This window comes from Cynoglossus semilaevis, chromosome 13 (assembly GCF_000523025.1).
Source record: "Cynoglossus semilaevis isolate Cse_v1.0 chromosome 13, Cse_v1.0, whole genome shotgun sequence".
Lineage (NCBI taxonomy): Eukaryota > Metazoa > Chordata > Actinopteri > Pleuronectiformes > Cynoglossidae > Cynoglossus > Cynoglossus semilaevis.
The window spans coordinates 384,301-397,017 of record NC_024319.1 but is presented as its reverse complement, the minus strand read 5'-3'; the positions used below and the strand labels follow the sequence as shown (position 1 = coordinate 397,017).

At 45.4% G+C, this 12,717-nt stretch overlaps 2 protein-coding genes across 4 annotated transcripts in view; both read right to left on the bottom strand.

Moving 5' to 3' along the window:
• Window positions 1–4,057, bottom strand: part of cacng8b (calcium channel, voltage-dependent, gamma subunit 8b) — a 13,313-nt gene extending 9,256 nt beyond the window's left edge. Inside the window, exon 1 of one of the 2 annotated variants that reach the window (XM_017037865.2) lies at window positions 2,175–4,057. The gene's annotated coding sequence lies outside the window, so the exon portion shown is untranslated. The remainder of the gene's footprint in view (window positions 1–2,174) is intronic. The other variant, XM_008322641.3, reaches the window with a different exon arrangement.
• Window positions 4,058–4,951: 894 nt separating this feature from the next.
• Window positions 4,952–12,717, bottom strand: part of cacng7b (calcium channel, voltage-dependent, gamma subunit 7b) — a 17,942-nt gene continuing 10,176 nt past the window's right edge. For both annotated transcript variants that reach the window (XM_025061320.1, XM_008322640.3), the window contains exons 2-6: window positions 12,512–12,707; window positions 12,225–12,311; window positions 11,003–11,143; window positions 7,675–7,820; window positions 4,952–7,491 (exon numbers count right to left, since the gene is read on the bottom strand). In XM_025061320.1, the coding sequence (XP_024917088.1) occupies window positions 7,042–7,491; window positions 7,675–7,820; window positions 11,003–11,143; window positions 12,225–12,311; window positions 12,512–12,707 (1,020 nt within the window). In that variant the 3' untranslated portion in view covers window positions 4,952–7,041. The remainder of the gene's footprint in view (window positions 7,492–7,674; window positions 7,821–11,002; window positions 11,144–12,224; window positions 12,312–12,511; window positions 12,708–12,717) is intronic.

Sequence of the window (12,717 nt, the reverse complement as noted above, 5' to 3'; positions counted from 1 at the left end):
CCCCCCCCCCCCTGCCCCCCACCAAACACCTGGGTGAGGGTCCACTGACACTGACATCAGCACATAGTCATGTGACACACACACAGGTGCAGTGAAGGTACATCAACAGCACAGAGAACTGTGACACAGTAGCACACATACTCACTGCATCCCCCCTCCCTCCCCCCAAGGCCCCACTCCCACCACCACCACCTGTCACAGTGATGACGGCACAGAAACGATCCACGCCTCAGTCATCAGGGCCTGGCAACGGAGACGCAAATGTGTCTGTTATGTACACACACACACACACACACACACACACACACACACACACACACACTGACATGGTGTGGTTCACCCTGGCTCCCACAAGGTTCTCCTGCTGTGTCCTCCTGGAGGAGAACTGAAGCACAGGTGACGACCCTCGACATAGGAGTCAGTTAATAAGTACTGAGTACTGAGTACTACATCAGGGTATACTGTATTGGTAGCTATACATTTTTTCTCCTATAACAATGAGCTGTAACGGATGTTTGGCTAACCCTAAGCTGTGTCTATGCTAACCTTCAGTTTTTGTCAAACAATTATTAAAACAATTTTCACCAAATTCAGAAGCAGCTTTTTCATTTCAGTGGAAAGTTGAATCTATCTGAGTATTAGACTTTCTTCATCTGCTCCTATAACTTTATAGCTAACCCTAAATTTAATCTTTAATCCTAAAACACCTGGAACAAACACAAAAACTCGCAAGAAAAAAAAGTTCTTGGTTGAAACTCAATTTCTTTGGTTTTACAAACATCAACAGTTTTCCTGAATGATGTACGTTGGAAGCTAATGCTAATGCTAATACTAATGTCTACTCAAGCTCTGAGACGTGACATTCCTGAGAGAAAAGCAGCAGAACTGGAGTCAGATTCCTGGTACCTTTTCATACTTGGCCAATAGAACTGTTCGTAGACACAGACAAAATGTCAGAACTCAGACCACTGCATCAAAGGCAGGAGAACATTTAGAACCACTCTGATTGTAACAAATTAGAGACAAAAACCTGTAAATACAATGTGACAGGTTGGACCATGAAGGTAGGACCATGGAGGTAGGACCATGGAGGTTGGACCATGGAAGTCGGACCATGGAGGTTGGACCATGGAGGTTGGACCATGGGACCATGGAGGTTATGGAGGTTGGACCATGGAAGTCGGACCATGGAGGTTGGACCATGGAGGTTGGACCATGAAGGTCGGACCATGGAAGTCGGACCATGGAGGTTGGACCATGGAGGTTGGACCATGGAGGTTGGACCATGGAGGTTGGACCATGGAGGTTGGACCATGGAGGTTGGACCATGGAGGTTGGACCATGGAGGTTGGACCATGGAGGTTGGACCATGGAGGTCGGACCATGGAGATTGCACCATCAAGGTCAAGGTCATTTTCAGCAGGGTGCTTGACCTTAAAGGTCTGCTGGTCACTGGTAGATTGTCTCTTTATGATATGATACACTCTGGTCCTCAGTGTTATTAGAAAACCTCCACCTTCATCAGGTCCAAACATCCATGGAAATCGTTAAATGTTTACGTTGAATTTAATGTCAATAAAAATGTATTATTTGTATTTGTGAGCTACCAAGGGCGTGACTGAAGGAGGTGGCATTTGACCAAAACAAGTGTCCTGCAGGGGGCGCACATAATACATCAACAAAGCTAGGTGGTTTGATTTGAGTAAAATATTATGGCAACAACTCGTTCACAAGTTGAGACAACATGACAATCACAGATAGCAAAACCTTGTCCCCTGCTGGCAGCACAAGGTACTGCACTGCCGGGAGACACCTACAGACAGCATACCCATCATAGAGGTGAGGAAACGACCTCACCCTCATTTTAGCCATGCTCCCAACTCACTTCCTAACCAGGGCTCCACCACTCCAACAACATGTGATATAATGTGATATAACAGTAAAATATACTAATGTAATAGGACTGAACACACAGCACTGGTCAACACTGGCTGATGGTGCTGTAAGTCAGCACACTAACTCTTCTGTGGAGTGACCAGACCCGGTGGTCTCAGAGGTTCGCACCTGGAGTGACCAGACCCGGTGGTCTCACTGTATGTGCAGTCCAAGAAGGCGCTACTGCAGTGCACTGAAATGAGCAAGAGTTGCACACACGCACGCACACATCACCCCACCTGCATAGATAACAACGGTGGTAAATGGTCGCCAAGGATCAATCGTCCAGTCCAGGGAAAAGTCAGCTGACTGAGACCCACACCGGTACACATCAGGACCCGGGTCCAACTCAGTCCTGACCCTGTTTGTTCAGTACCGAACCCTGCAGACGCAGGACGCCTTTGAACGATGAGCTCCGTGGAGGCTTTGATTTATGTAACCGCGCTGTTCACTGTAGGCCCCGCACACACTGGAGGACGGAGGGCGGTCAGGTCCGACCCACGACTCGGTTCCACTGGACTCAGACAAACCCCGTCTAAATGTCCAACCTCAGTGAATCCTGCAGCCGTGGTTTTGTCATCGTCAGCAGTGAACCGAGTTACAGGCACCGTGAAACAGATCGATGACAGCGGACCGACGGAGATCCACCGACCCACGAACAACCACCGACCCAGGAACAAGACGACACTGCGGTCTGAGTGGCAACGTTTACAACACGAGTGTGTGAAAGGAGAGATGGATCTTACCTGCTGCCTCAGGATCTCAGCGGCGCGTCACAGAAGAAGAAGTAGAAGAAGAAGAGGAGGAGGAGGAGGAGAGGAGGAGGACGACAGCCGGATGTGATCTGAAAAGGAAGCGGCTCTATGGAGGCAACGATAATGAATTAACTGAATGAATAAAGGAGGGCTGAATAAAAAGGATGAATATACAGAGGTAAAAAAGTCACGGGGACGGTTTGGTTTTGTGGGTTTGTTTTTTTCAATCAAATTAACCGGTGATGGAAAGGCTTCAACGGGCGTTCATTTTTAAAAGAACTAATGAAAAGCCGTCACTGTCACTGAGCAGCAGCAGTGTAGCAGTGTAGCAGTGTAGCTACAGTGGATGTGGCCGCTGCATTAGTCTGTGATCAACGAGGACGCGCCTCCCCCACCCCTCACCCTCCTCCTCTGGTTGGACGAGGGCTCGCTTGCTGTCTGTCTCTCTACCCTGAGTCCGACGCAAACAACTTGTCGCATCCCCACCTCACCCTCCTCACCCACGGACGGTGGAGGGTGATGTCAGGGTGGACACGGGAGGGTTTTTAATGATTTTTAAGAAATTCTTATTAACTATGCACCGTGATCACAGGAAGGTTACCCCCCACCCCCACCCCTCACCCCTCCCCTTCACTCTCTCGGTGAGGAAACTGTCATAGGTCTGTGCTTATTGGAGCGTGTGCAGCAAACGCAGGGCTGCGGGTTAGTAAGTAGTCTGTTAGCCACCGGCAGCTAGTGTGTGTGTGTGTGTGTGAGAGAGAGAGAGTGTGAGTGAGTGAGACCGTTATTTATGTGGAGACTCGGTGTATACACCAACGGTACATCAGCTGTTCTCTGTTGTAACGGTGGGATGATGATGATGATGATGATGATGATGATGATGCTTATGATAAAGGTGGTTCTGGGAAATGCAGCAATAGCGCAACCCTGCAGAGATAAAATGGAGAGGGGGTAGGGGGGGGGGCAGAGAGGGAGAGAGAGAGGGCGGGGGAGAGAGTCATGCAGTCAGATCCAGCGGTCAATACAGTTGTTCAACAATGTGTCATTTTTATCTTGTTATTGCTTATTGTGTGACGTCATCCCTGTAACGATGATTGATCTTCCTGTTTATCATATGACCCACAGATCTATAGAGACGTCCCAAAGGGTCGGGTAGCGCGCACACACACACACACACACACACACATCCTCCATGTCTTCCCATGATCCCGCTCCGTCAGAACTGAAGGTCTAGGTCTACACTGCTGCTCTCTGTCATTCACTGTAATCATAAATGTTTGGTTCTATTTGTATTTATTTATTATTCTAATGTTTACCTCGTTGTAATGTCAATAAATAGAAATGAGAATAAAGTGGAATACATAAATTCATATCTTATCCAGTTCTTCTGAAGTTCTCACCACGGTGTTGGTGGACAGACATTTTCTTTGAGAACATGTCCCCACAAGTATACTACAACATGAGCAGTCACACACACAAGCACACATGACCATGAGAAGCTGATTCAGAGTGACAGCTGTGTCAGGCAGTAATGGGGACGGTGAATGGATGGAGCCACTAAAACACACACACATTAAGCCCTTTATCCTAACACTAACCAATACCAACATATTCCTTACTAATCTAATCTAATCTAATCTAATCTAATCTAATCTAATCTAATCCCACCCTCAACATTCTCAGCAAAAGCTGTATTTCTAAACATCGACCCCCAGGTGGAGCTGTGCAGGGAACACTCCTTTATCTTCATATATATTTATGACATATATAATAAATATGTCGATGATTAAACAACCAAGTGACTCATGTGAACATTATGAGAACCATGTACCACCATGTACCACAGGAGGGAGCCACCAAAGATATGTGGACCAAAGTTTGAGAAGCATTTTCTTAGTTTCCTAACAGGTCCTCAGGTCCTGGAACGTTCCTTCATTTCCTACTGCTCTTTAAGCCACGTTTCAGGTGAAAACAGTGTTGTCGTTGTTGTTGACAACGTCACAGTTTCACTCAGGACGACTGTTATATCAAACAAACAAACAAACAAATGTAGCTGCCCCGCGGCTGCTGCAGTTAGCTGTGACTGAGGAGGGTGTGGGGCAAACGCCCGGGGCAACCATCGTCATATTTGAAACTTTTCTTAGTTTCTGATAAACTTTGGTCTAATATAGTTGCAAAACTTTCTACCACAAAATCTGCAAATACTGCAGTATTTCTGCAGCTGTATTCATTACCAAGATTTGATCAGTTGGAAGTCATTTTTAAAAACCATTTTATTTTGATCAGGTCTGTTCTGTTCAATGATAAGTCGGTGGTGGACCAGCACGGAGAGGGTTAACATCAGATGTCCATACAGTTAAAAACAGTGCCCAAACCATCGGCACTGGCGCAGTGCAAACCCCATGTTACTGTACAGTGACATCCGTGGGCAAGAAAAACAGACAAAAAAAACAGGCGTTCAAGAAGCAGCAAATGATTATTGACTGAATCAGTCTGTCAACACATAAAGAACAGTCGAACAACAGGTGGAGAGATATGATAAAATATGCCAGTGTGAACACTCTCAAAGGTCAAAGGTCAATATCAGGTATAACGTGAAGAAGGTCAAACCAGAAGGTCAAGGTGCAACACACTGTTCTTCCTCTTACAGCTGAGGTGTCCTTGAGCAAGGCACTCGACCCCCTTCAACTAACTGACTGCTGAGTGGACGAGCACAGCTGCATACACAAGTGACGTCACTGACCATCACATCAATCAATGAATGAATGAAGACAGTCAGACTACAGTGAGAACAAACCCAGCAGGTGGCGACAAGGAGCAGACTACGGTGACTCTGTACAGTAACGCTAACACACTGCTGAAACAAAAGAGCTTTAATTTGATTTAAATGCATTTACAACATGCTGCACACTGCTACCTCGTGGCGTTTGAAGGTACTGCTACAGAAAGCTGATGCATGGAAGAGCCAACTTGAAGAAAAGGAAGATTTGGAAGAAAGGAAAGTTTAAAAAAGACAGTTCTAGAAGTTTGATCTTAAATGTATGTAAATATTTGATGCATATACTTGAAATAATTAAATACTGCAGTGTGTCCCGGAGGAGGGCGGGGAGGGGGTGTTCAGCTACTAACAGCTGCCACAGGTACTCTGCGTATCATCAACTAAAGTATTTCATACATGTTCAGTACACACTCAACTCAAATATTCTGACCCACAGACACAAACATAAACAGATAAGTAGTTTTTGTAGTAGTTATGAATAACTTCTTTGACCATCAGTGGTCTAAGCTTCACGTGGCCCATATTCTAGATACCTCATGTGGGGCACCTATACGCTCATTGAAGAGACCAGCAGTAACCCAAGGTTAGTCCTGTGTGGGTGCAGAATACTGGCCAGCAGAGGGCGTTTAACTGTTCTATGAGCATAGAAAATATCTAGGACAGAATACTGGAGTGGTTCAACATCAGAGAGACCACCAGCACTGAAATATATGTAATGAAATATATTTATGTTCTGGTTTTAATTTACTGAGTCAGTGTGAGAACTGGGCCCGGTTTAGTTGAACAAATGACTGATAAAGACTCAGGACTTGAAGAAAGATACACAAAGATCTTCTTCAACAGCTCTGAGTGTCTTTTTTTATTTTCACAACCATCTGCTGCCACCCAGTGGAAGAATGATCTATTGAAATCAGAGCGACAGACACATTTTTAAACAAATCTGAACAGAAACCAGTTTAAATTATTAGAATTTTAACTGGTTTTAACTGGTTTTAACTTTTTCATTTTTCCCAAAACTGAAGAACCATTAAAGGAATTTCTGTAGATAAAAAGGAACTTTTTGACTTTCCCCACACATCAATTCTGGGTATGAGCTGTGCCAAAGCGTCATCAGAATACTGTACTGTCGGAACTGACAGTTTGTGGATATTCTGTCAGTACTGACAGTTGTATACAGAAGTTGCTGCGACTCCATGAAGTTAAATAAAGTTATTGTGATTTTATACATCAGTTTCACAGCATTCACATAAAGTGTGGCCTCGTCTTAAAAATAACATGTGGTTTTATTATTACACTCCTTTAATCTGAAATAAATAAATAAGACTGGAGTCATCGTTAAAGACTCAGGTAAAAAAGTCTCTGTCATCTCCCTGTGACTTTGTGCATTTTCAAGTACCTTCGCATTCCCTGCTGTACTGCAGTATTTTCATAGTACTCTGCAGTGTCTCCCTCCCTCCCTCCCTCCCTCCCTCCCTCACGGTGGTGATGAAGAATATTTTTCTCGTCGTTTGTCAACTCCTCGTTTCTGTCCTCAGGAGTCTCTGTCTGCTCTCTCCAACGCACTTCTTCTTTCTAACAAGGGGAGGCGCTCATTTGCACGTGTGCATGGTAGTGTGGGGGAGGAACAGGTGATGGGGGCATGCGGGGAGGCGGGCCTTGAGGGTGGGAGGGATGTGACCTGGGCAGGGTGTGAGAGGAGGGGTAACCCGCAGACTGAGTGGGCATTTGGTAACTTCCTGCAGATGAGGACCCGGAGGGTGGGCTTCCACGGGCGCCGGTCTGGAGGCTGCTTTTGGTGGGGGGGGGGGGCGCCTGGTTGAGCTGTATGGAGATGTCACTGGACGCCTCTGACGTGCTGCGTCCTCGCTTTGGTGGAGGCCAAGAGGATTCTGGGTGGAGGAACTGGCCGCTGTAGTCGCTGCTGTCAGACATGCGGGGGTGGTAGAGAGCAGGGTGGGGGCGGTACATCTCCTCCTCAGCGTAACGCTTCATGAACAAATAGACAGACATCACCCCAGCCCCCTGAGAGTCAGAGAGGAAGGAGGGGGGAGACAAGGAGTAAAACTGAATTTAAAGACAGAAAAATGGATTTGGAGGCAACAGGAAAGAGCGGGAAAACCAAAGGGAAAAGTGTGTCCCCCACCCCACTCCCCCCACCCAACACCTAACACCGAAAAAGTCAAACACACACACACACAGACTCACCTCTTTCAGTAAGAAAGACGAGGCTGCGAAGGCGAAGGACCAGCCGTAGTAGTAGTTGAAGAAGTGTTCAGGTTCCCTGGGACGGTTCATCACCTCGTCATTAATACTGGAGATGTAGAGCACCAAGCCCACCACTAGGCTCAGGCCTGCGCGCACACACACACACTGTTATACTGCACTGTTTTTCAGTCTAAATTAATTATAAATAAAGATAAAGACTACCAGTCTGTTAGCTTTATATTAAATTAACCACACACTGGAGTCTGTGTAGATATAGACATATATATGGAAGAGTGGAGTGCAGTGAAGTACACAACATCTGGAGCGTGTCCCACAGTCAACACTCACAGTGGGCTCAATGATTAGCTGAGTATTTTTAGCCTGTGACTAAAATATTCAAAGGCACCTGAGGCCTGTCAGAGGTCCTGACGACGGCTGACCAATCACAGCAGAGCAACTGTAAAAACTGTGGCGGTCAGAACTGCACACTGGGAGTAGAGACCCAGAGACACATGAAAATATTGTAGTAGTACAGAAAAATATATACAGTAAATACATGTGGGTCCAGTCGCAGTAAAACAAGCACGAAATGAGTACATCAATATTAATACTGTAATACTGAAGGAAATGGCTGCAGTATAGAGTACCAGACTACAGTGGACTGACTACAGTGACTACAGAGACTACAGTGACTACAATGACTACACTGACTGACTACAGTGACTACAATGACTACAGTGACTACAGTGACTGCAGTGGACTGACTACAGTGACTGAAGTGACTACAGTGACTACAGTGACTACAGTGGGCTGACTACAGTGACTGAAGTGACTACAGTGACTTCAGTGACTACAGTGGACTGACTACAGTGACTACAATGACTACAGTGACTACAGTGGACTGACTACAGTGACTGAAGTGACTACAGTGACTACAGTGACTACAGTGGGCTGACTACAGTGACTGAAGTGACTACAGTGACTACAGTCACTACAGTGGACTGACTACAGTGACTACAATGACTACAGTGACTACAGTGACTACAATGACTACAGTGACTACAGTGACTACAGTGGGCTGACTACAGTGACTGAAGTGACTACAGTGACTACAGTGACTACAGTGACTACAGTGGGCTGACTACAGTGACTGAAGTGACTACAGTGACTACAGTCACTACAGTGGACTGACTACAGTGACTGAAGTGACTACAGTGACTACAGTGACTACAGTGACTACAATGGACTGACTACAGTGACTACAGTGACTACAGTGACTACACTGACTACAGTGACTACACTGACTGACTACAGTGACTACAGTGACTACAGTGGGCTGACTACAGTGACTGAAGTGACTACAGTGACTACAGTCACTACAGTGGACTGACTACAGTGACTACAATGACTACACGGACTACAGTGACTACACTGACTGACTACAGTGACTACAGTGACTACAGTGGGCTGACTACAGTGACTGAAGTGACTACAGTGACTACAGTGACTACAATGACTACAGTGACTACAGTGACTACAGTGGGCTGACTACAGTGACTGAAGTGACTACAGTGACTACAGTGACTACAGTGGGCTGACTACAGTGACTGAAGTGACTACAGTGACTACAGTGACTACAATGACTACAGTGACTACAGTGACTGCAGTGGACTGACTACAGTGACTGAAGTGACTACAGTGACTACAGTGACTACAATGACTACAGTGACTACAGTGACTACAGTGGACTGACTACAGTGACTGAAGTGACTGACTACAGTGACTACCGGGACTACAATGACTACAGTGACTAACTACAGTGACTACACTGGCTACACTGACTACAGGGACTAAAGTGACTAAAAAGACTAAAATGACTACAGTGACCACAGTGACTACAGAGACTAAAATGACTACAGTGACTTCAGTGACTACAGTGGACTGCCTACAGTGACTGAAGTGACTACACAGACTACAGTGGACTGCCTACAGTGACTACACTGAATACAGAGACTACACAGACTACAGTGGACTGCCTACAGTGACTGAAGTGACTACAGAGACTACAATGACTACAGAGACTACAGTGACTAACTACAGTGACTACAAGGACTACAGTGGACTGCCTACAGTGACTGAAGTGGCTACAGTGACTACAGTGCCTACAGTGACTACAATGGCTACAGTGACTACAGTGCCTACAATGACTACAGAGACTACAGTGAATACAGTGACTACAGTGCCTACAATGACTACAGTGACTTCAGTGACTACAGTGGGCTGACTACAGTGACTTCAGTGACTACAGTGAGTACAGTGACTACAATGGCTACAGTGACTACACTGACTGACTACAGAGACTACAGTGACCACACTGACTACAGAGACTACAGTGAATACAGTGACTACAGTCACTACAGTGGACTGACTACAATGACTACAGAGACTACAGTGACTGACTACAGTGTCTACAGTGACTGACTACAGTGTCTACAGTGACTACAGAGACTACAGGGACTACACTGACTGACTACAGTGTCTACAGTGACTGACTACAGTGTCTACAGTGACTGACTACAGTGTCTACAGTGACTGACTACAGTGTCTACAGTGACTGACTACAGGGGCTACAGTGACTACACTGAATACAGAGACTACACTGACTACAGAGACTACAGTGACTGAAGTGACTACAATGACTACAGAGACTACAATGACTACAGAGACTACAGTGACTAAAGGGACTACAGTGACTACCCTGACTGACTACAGTGTCTACAGTGACTACAGTGCCTACAGTGACTACAGGGGCTACAGTGACTACACTGGCTACACTGACTACAGCGACTACAGTGGACTGCCTACAGTGACTGAAGTGACTACACAGACTACAGTGGACTGCCTACAGTGACTGAAGTGACTACAGAGACTACCGTGACTACAGTGACTGCAGTGGACTGACTACCGTGACTACAGTGACTAAAAAGACTAAAATGACTACAGTGACTACCGGGACTACAATGACTACAGTGACTGCAGTGGACTGACTACAATGACTAAAAGGACTACAGTGACTACAGCGACTACAGTGGACTGCCTACAGTGACTGAAGTGACTACAATGACCACACTGACTACAGTGCCTGACTACAGTGACTACCGGGACTACAATGACTACAGAGACTACAGTGACTACAGTGCCTACAATGACTACAGTGACTACAGTGACTAGCCTGACTACACTGACTACAGTGACTACAGTGACTACAGTGACTACAGTGACTACACTGACTACAGTGTCAATCCGACTGTAGAGTCACGCTGCTCACCTGAGAGGATGAAGAAGATGCCGGAAACAAAGGCCAGGATCGTGCGCTGAGGCTGGATGTGTCCGATGTTACTGATGACGAAGGCTGTGAAAACAAACAGTAGCGACACCATCGGGAAGGGAGTGGCGGTGCGCACCATCTCTGTAGGATGAAGAATATGACGTTAGGACAAATGAACTGAGAGAACGATTAAAACCCTGGTTCAACTTCAAAAATGAATTGGTTTTAAAAACCTTTATGTGGTTCATGGACCACAGTCGTCTGGTGAACACAAGGAAGAACACAGACTCTTCAAACATGACATGATTCAAAAATGCACTGCATTTGTCCACATGAAGAGAACAGAATATCATAATCCTCCAGTGGTTGAGGCTGTGGTGAGTTCAGGGACAGTTCGACACAGTTCTAGGTCTAGGAAACTGAAGCCCAATATAGTGTTGTTTAATCATTTTGTGAATGACCTGGATTTCTACACAATCATGGGACTGTGTACATGTACTGTATGTGTATATGTATTTATACAGTGGTCTACTGTCTACTGTTTACTGTCGTGGTAGTTCCGTTCCAAGAAACCAACGCTAAAAAGGGAAAATCCGTGAAGTAGAGGTGAGATAGTTATTATATTATTGACGTATATATATTAACCCTTTATGAACCTCCCCCCACTGTTATCACCCCTCCCTAGAGGAGAGCATCATCAATGCTGTGTTCATCTCCTCCATGTAAACAAAACCACCAGCCATGACTTTTAGCTGATTTTGTACTATATTTTTACTGTTTATTTTGTTTTAGGTTATTCGAAATTCATTCGAGCAACAGTGTGGGGCAGTACAGCCGCAAACAGCGCCTCTGTCGTACACCGCCAAAATCTGGAGTTGTACATTTTTCTTCTAATATACAGTATACTGTATATCATGTGTAGAATAAAGAGAATAAATTAAATATGATATATAATAATATTTTGGTTCTAATCCTCTTTCTATGTAATCATTTCATGCCGAAAACTTTTTTCTATAGATATCCATAAATAATATAGGATTAGATGTAAAATTATAATACTGTAGAGATAACACTACAGTATACTGTAGTATATGTGTAGAATTTAATACTAACTAGTGTTTTCTGTTTTTCTGTGGTCTGGTTGCAGTTGTCAACACAACTTTGTATCTACAGACAACAATAAGAGAAAACATTGTGATCTTGTATCATTGGAATTACTCACTGAGGATATTTGCTGTGTTTTCAGTTGTGATCTCTACGTCAGGTTCAGTGAAATACTCCGAAGCCACGCACCTCCCGTTCTCCGATCCTGTGAGGAAAACCGGAAGTGAGAATCCATGTGAAACAAACATCAGAAGATACAGTATGACTTCAGGAGACGGAGACTCCTGTTGGACCTCTGTCCCCGTCTGTCCCATAGACACTCCTGTCCTCACCATGTCTCATGTCCTCTGAGTTCTAACCCTGACCTCTAAACTAAATCCTGAACCTTGAAATATTCTCACATACCAGCCATGAAGCAGACTCTCCACAGCCCTGAGTGCAGTGCCATCTTCACCTCCATACTCTGGTTCTGCTGCAGGATGATGCCCTCCACCATGATCAGCCAGTAGTCTGTGGACACAGCGACCCCCACCAGCAGAAGACCACAGGCCCCAAACACTGTGGACAGGATGGTCAACGCACGGCTGCTGCACGAACTCATCTGGAGGGAA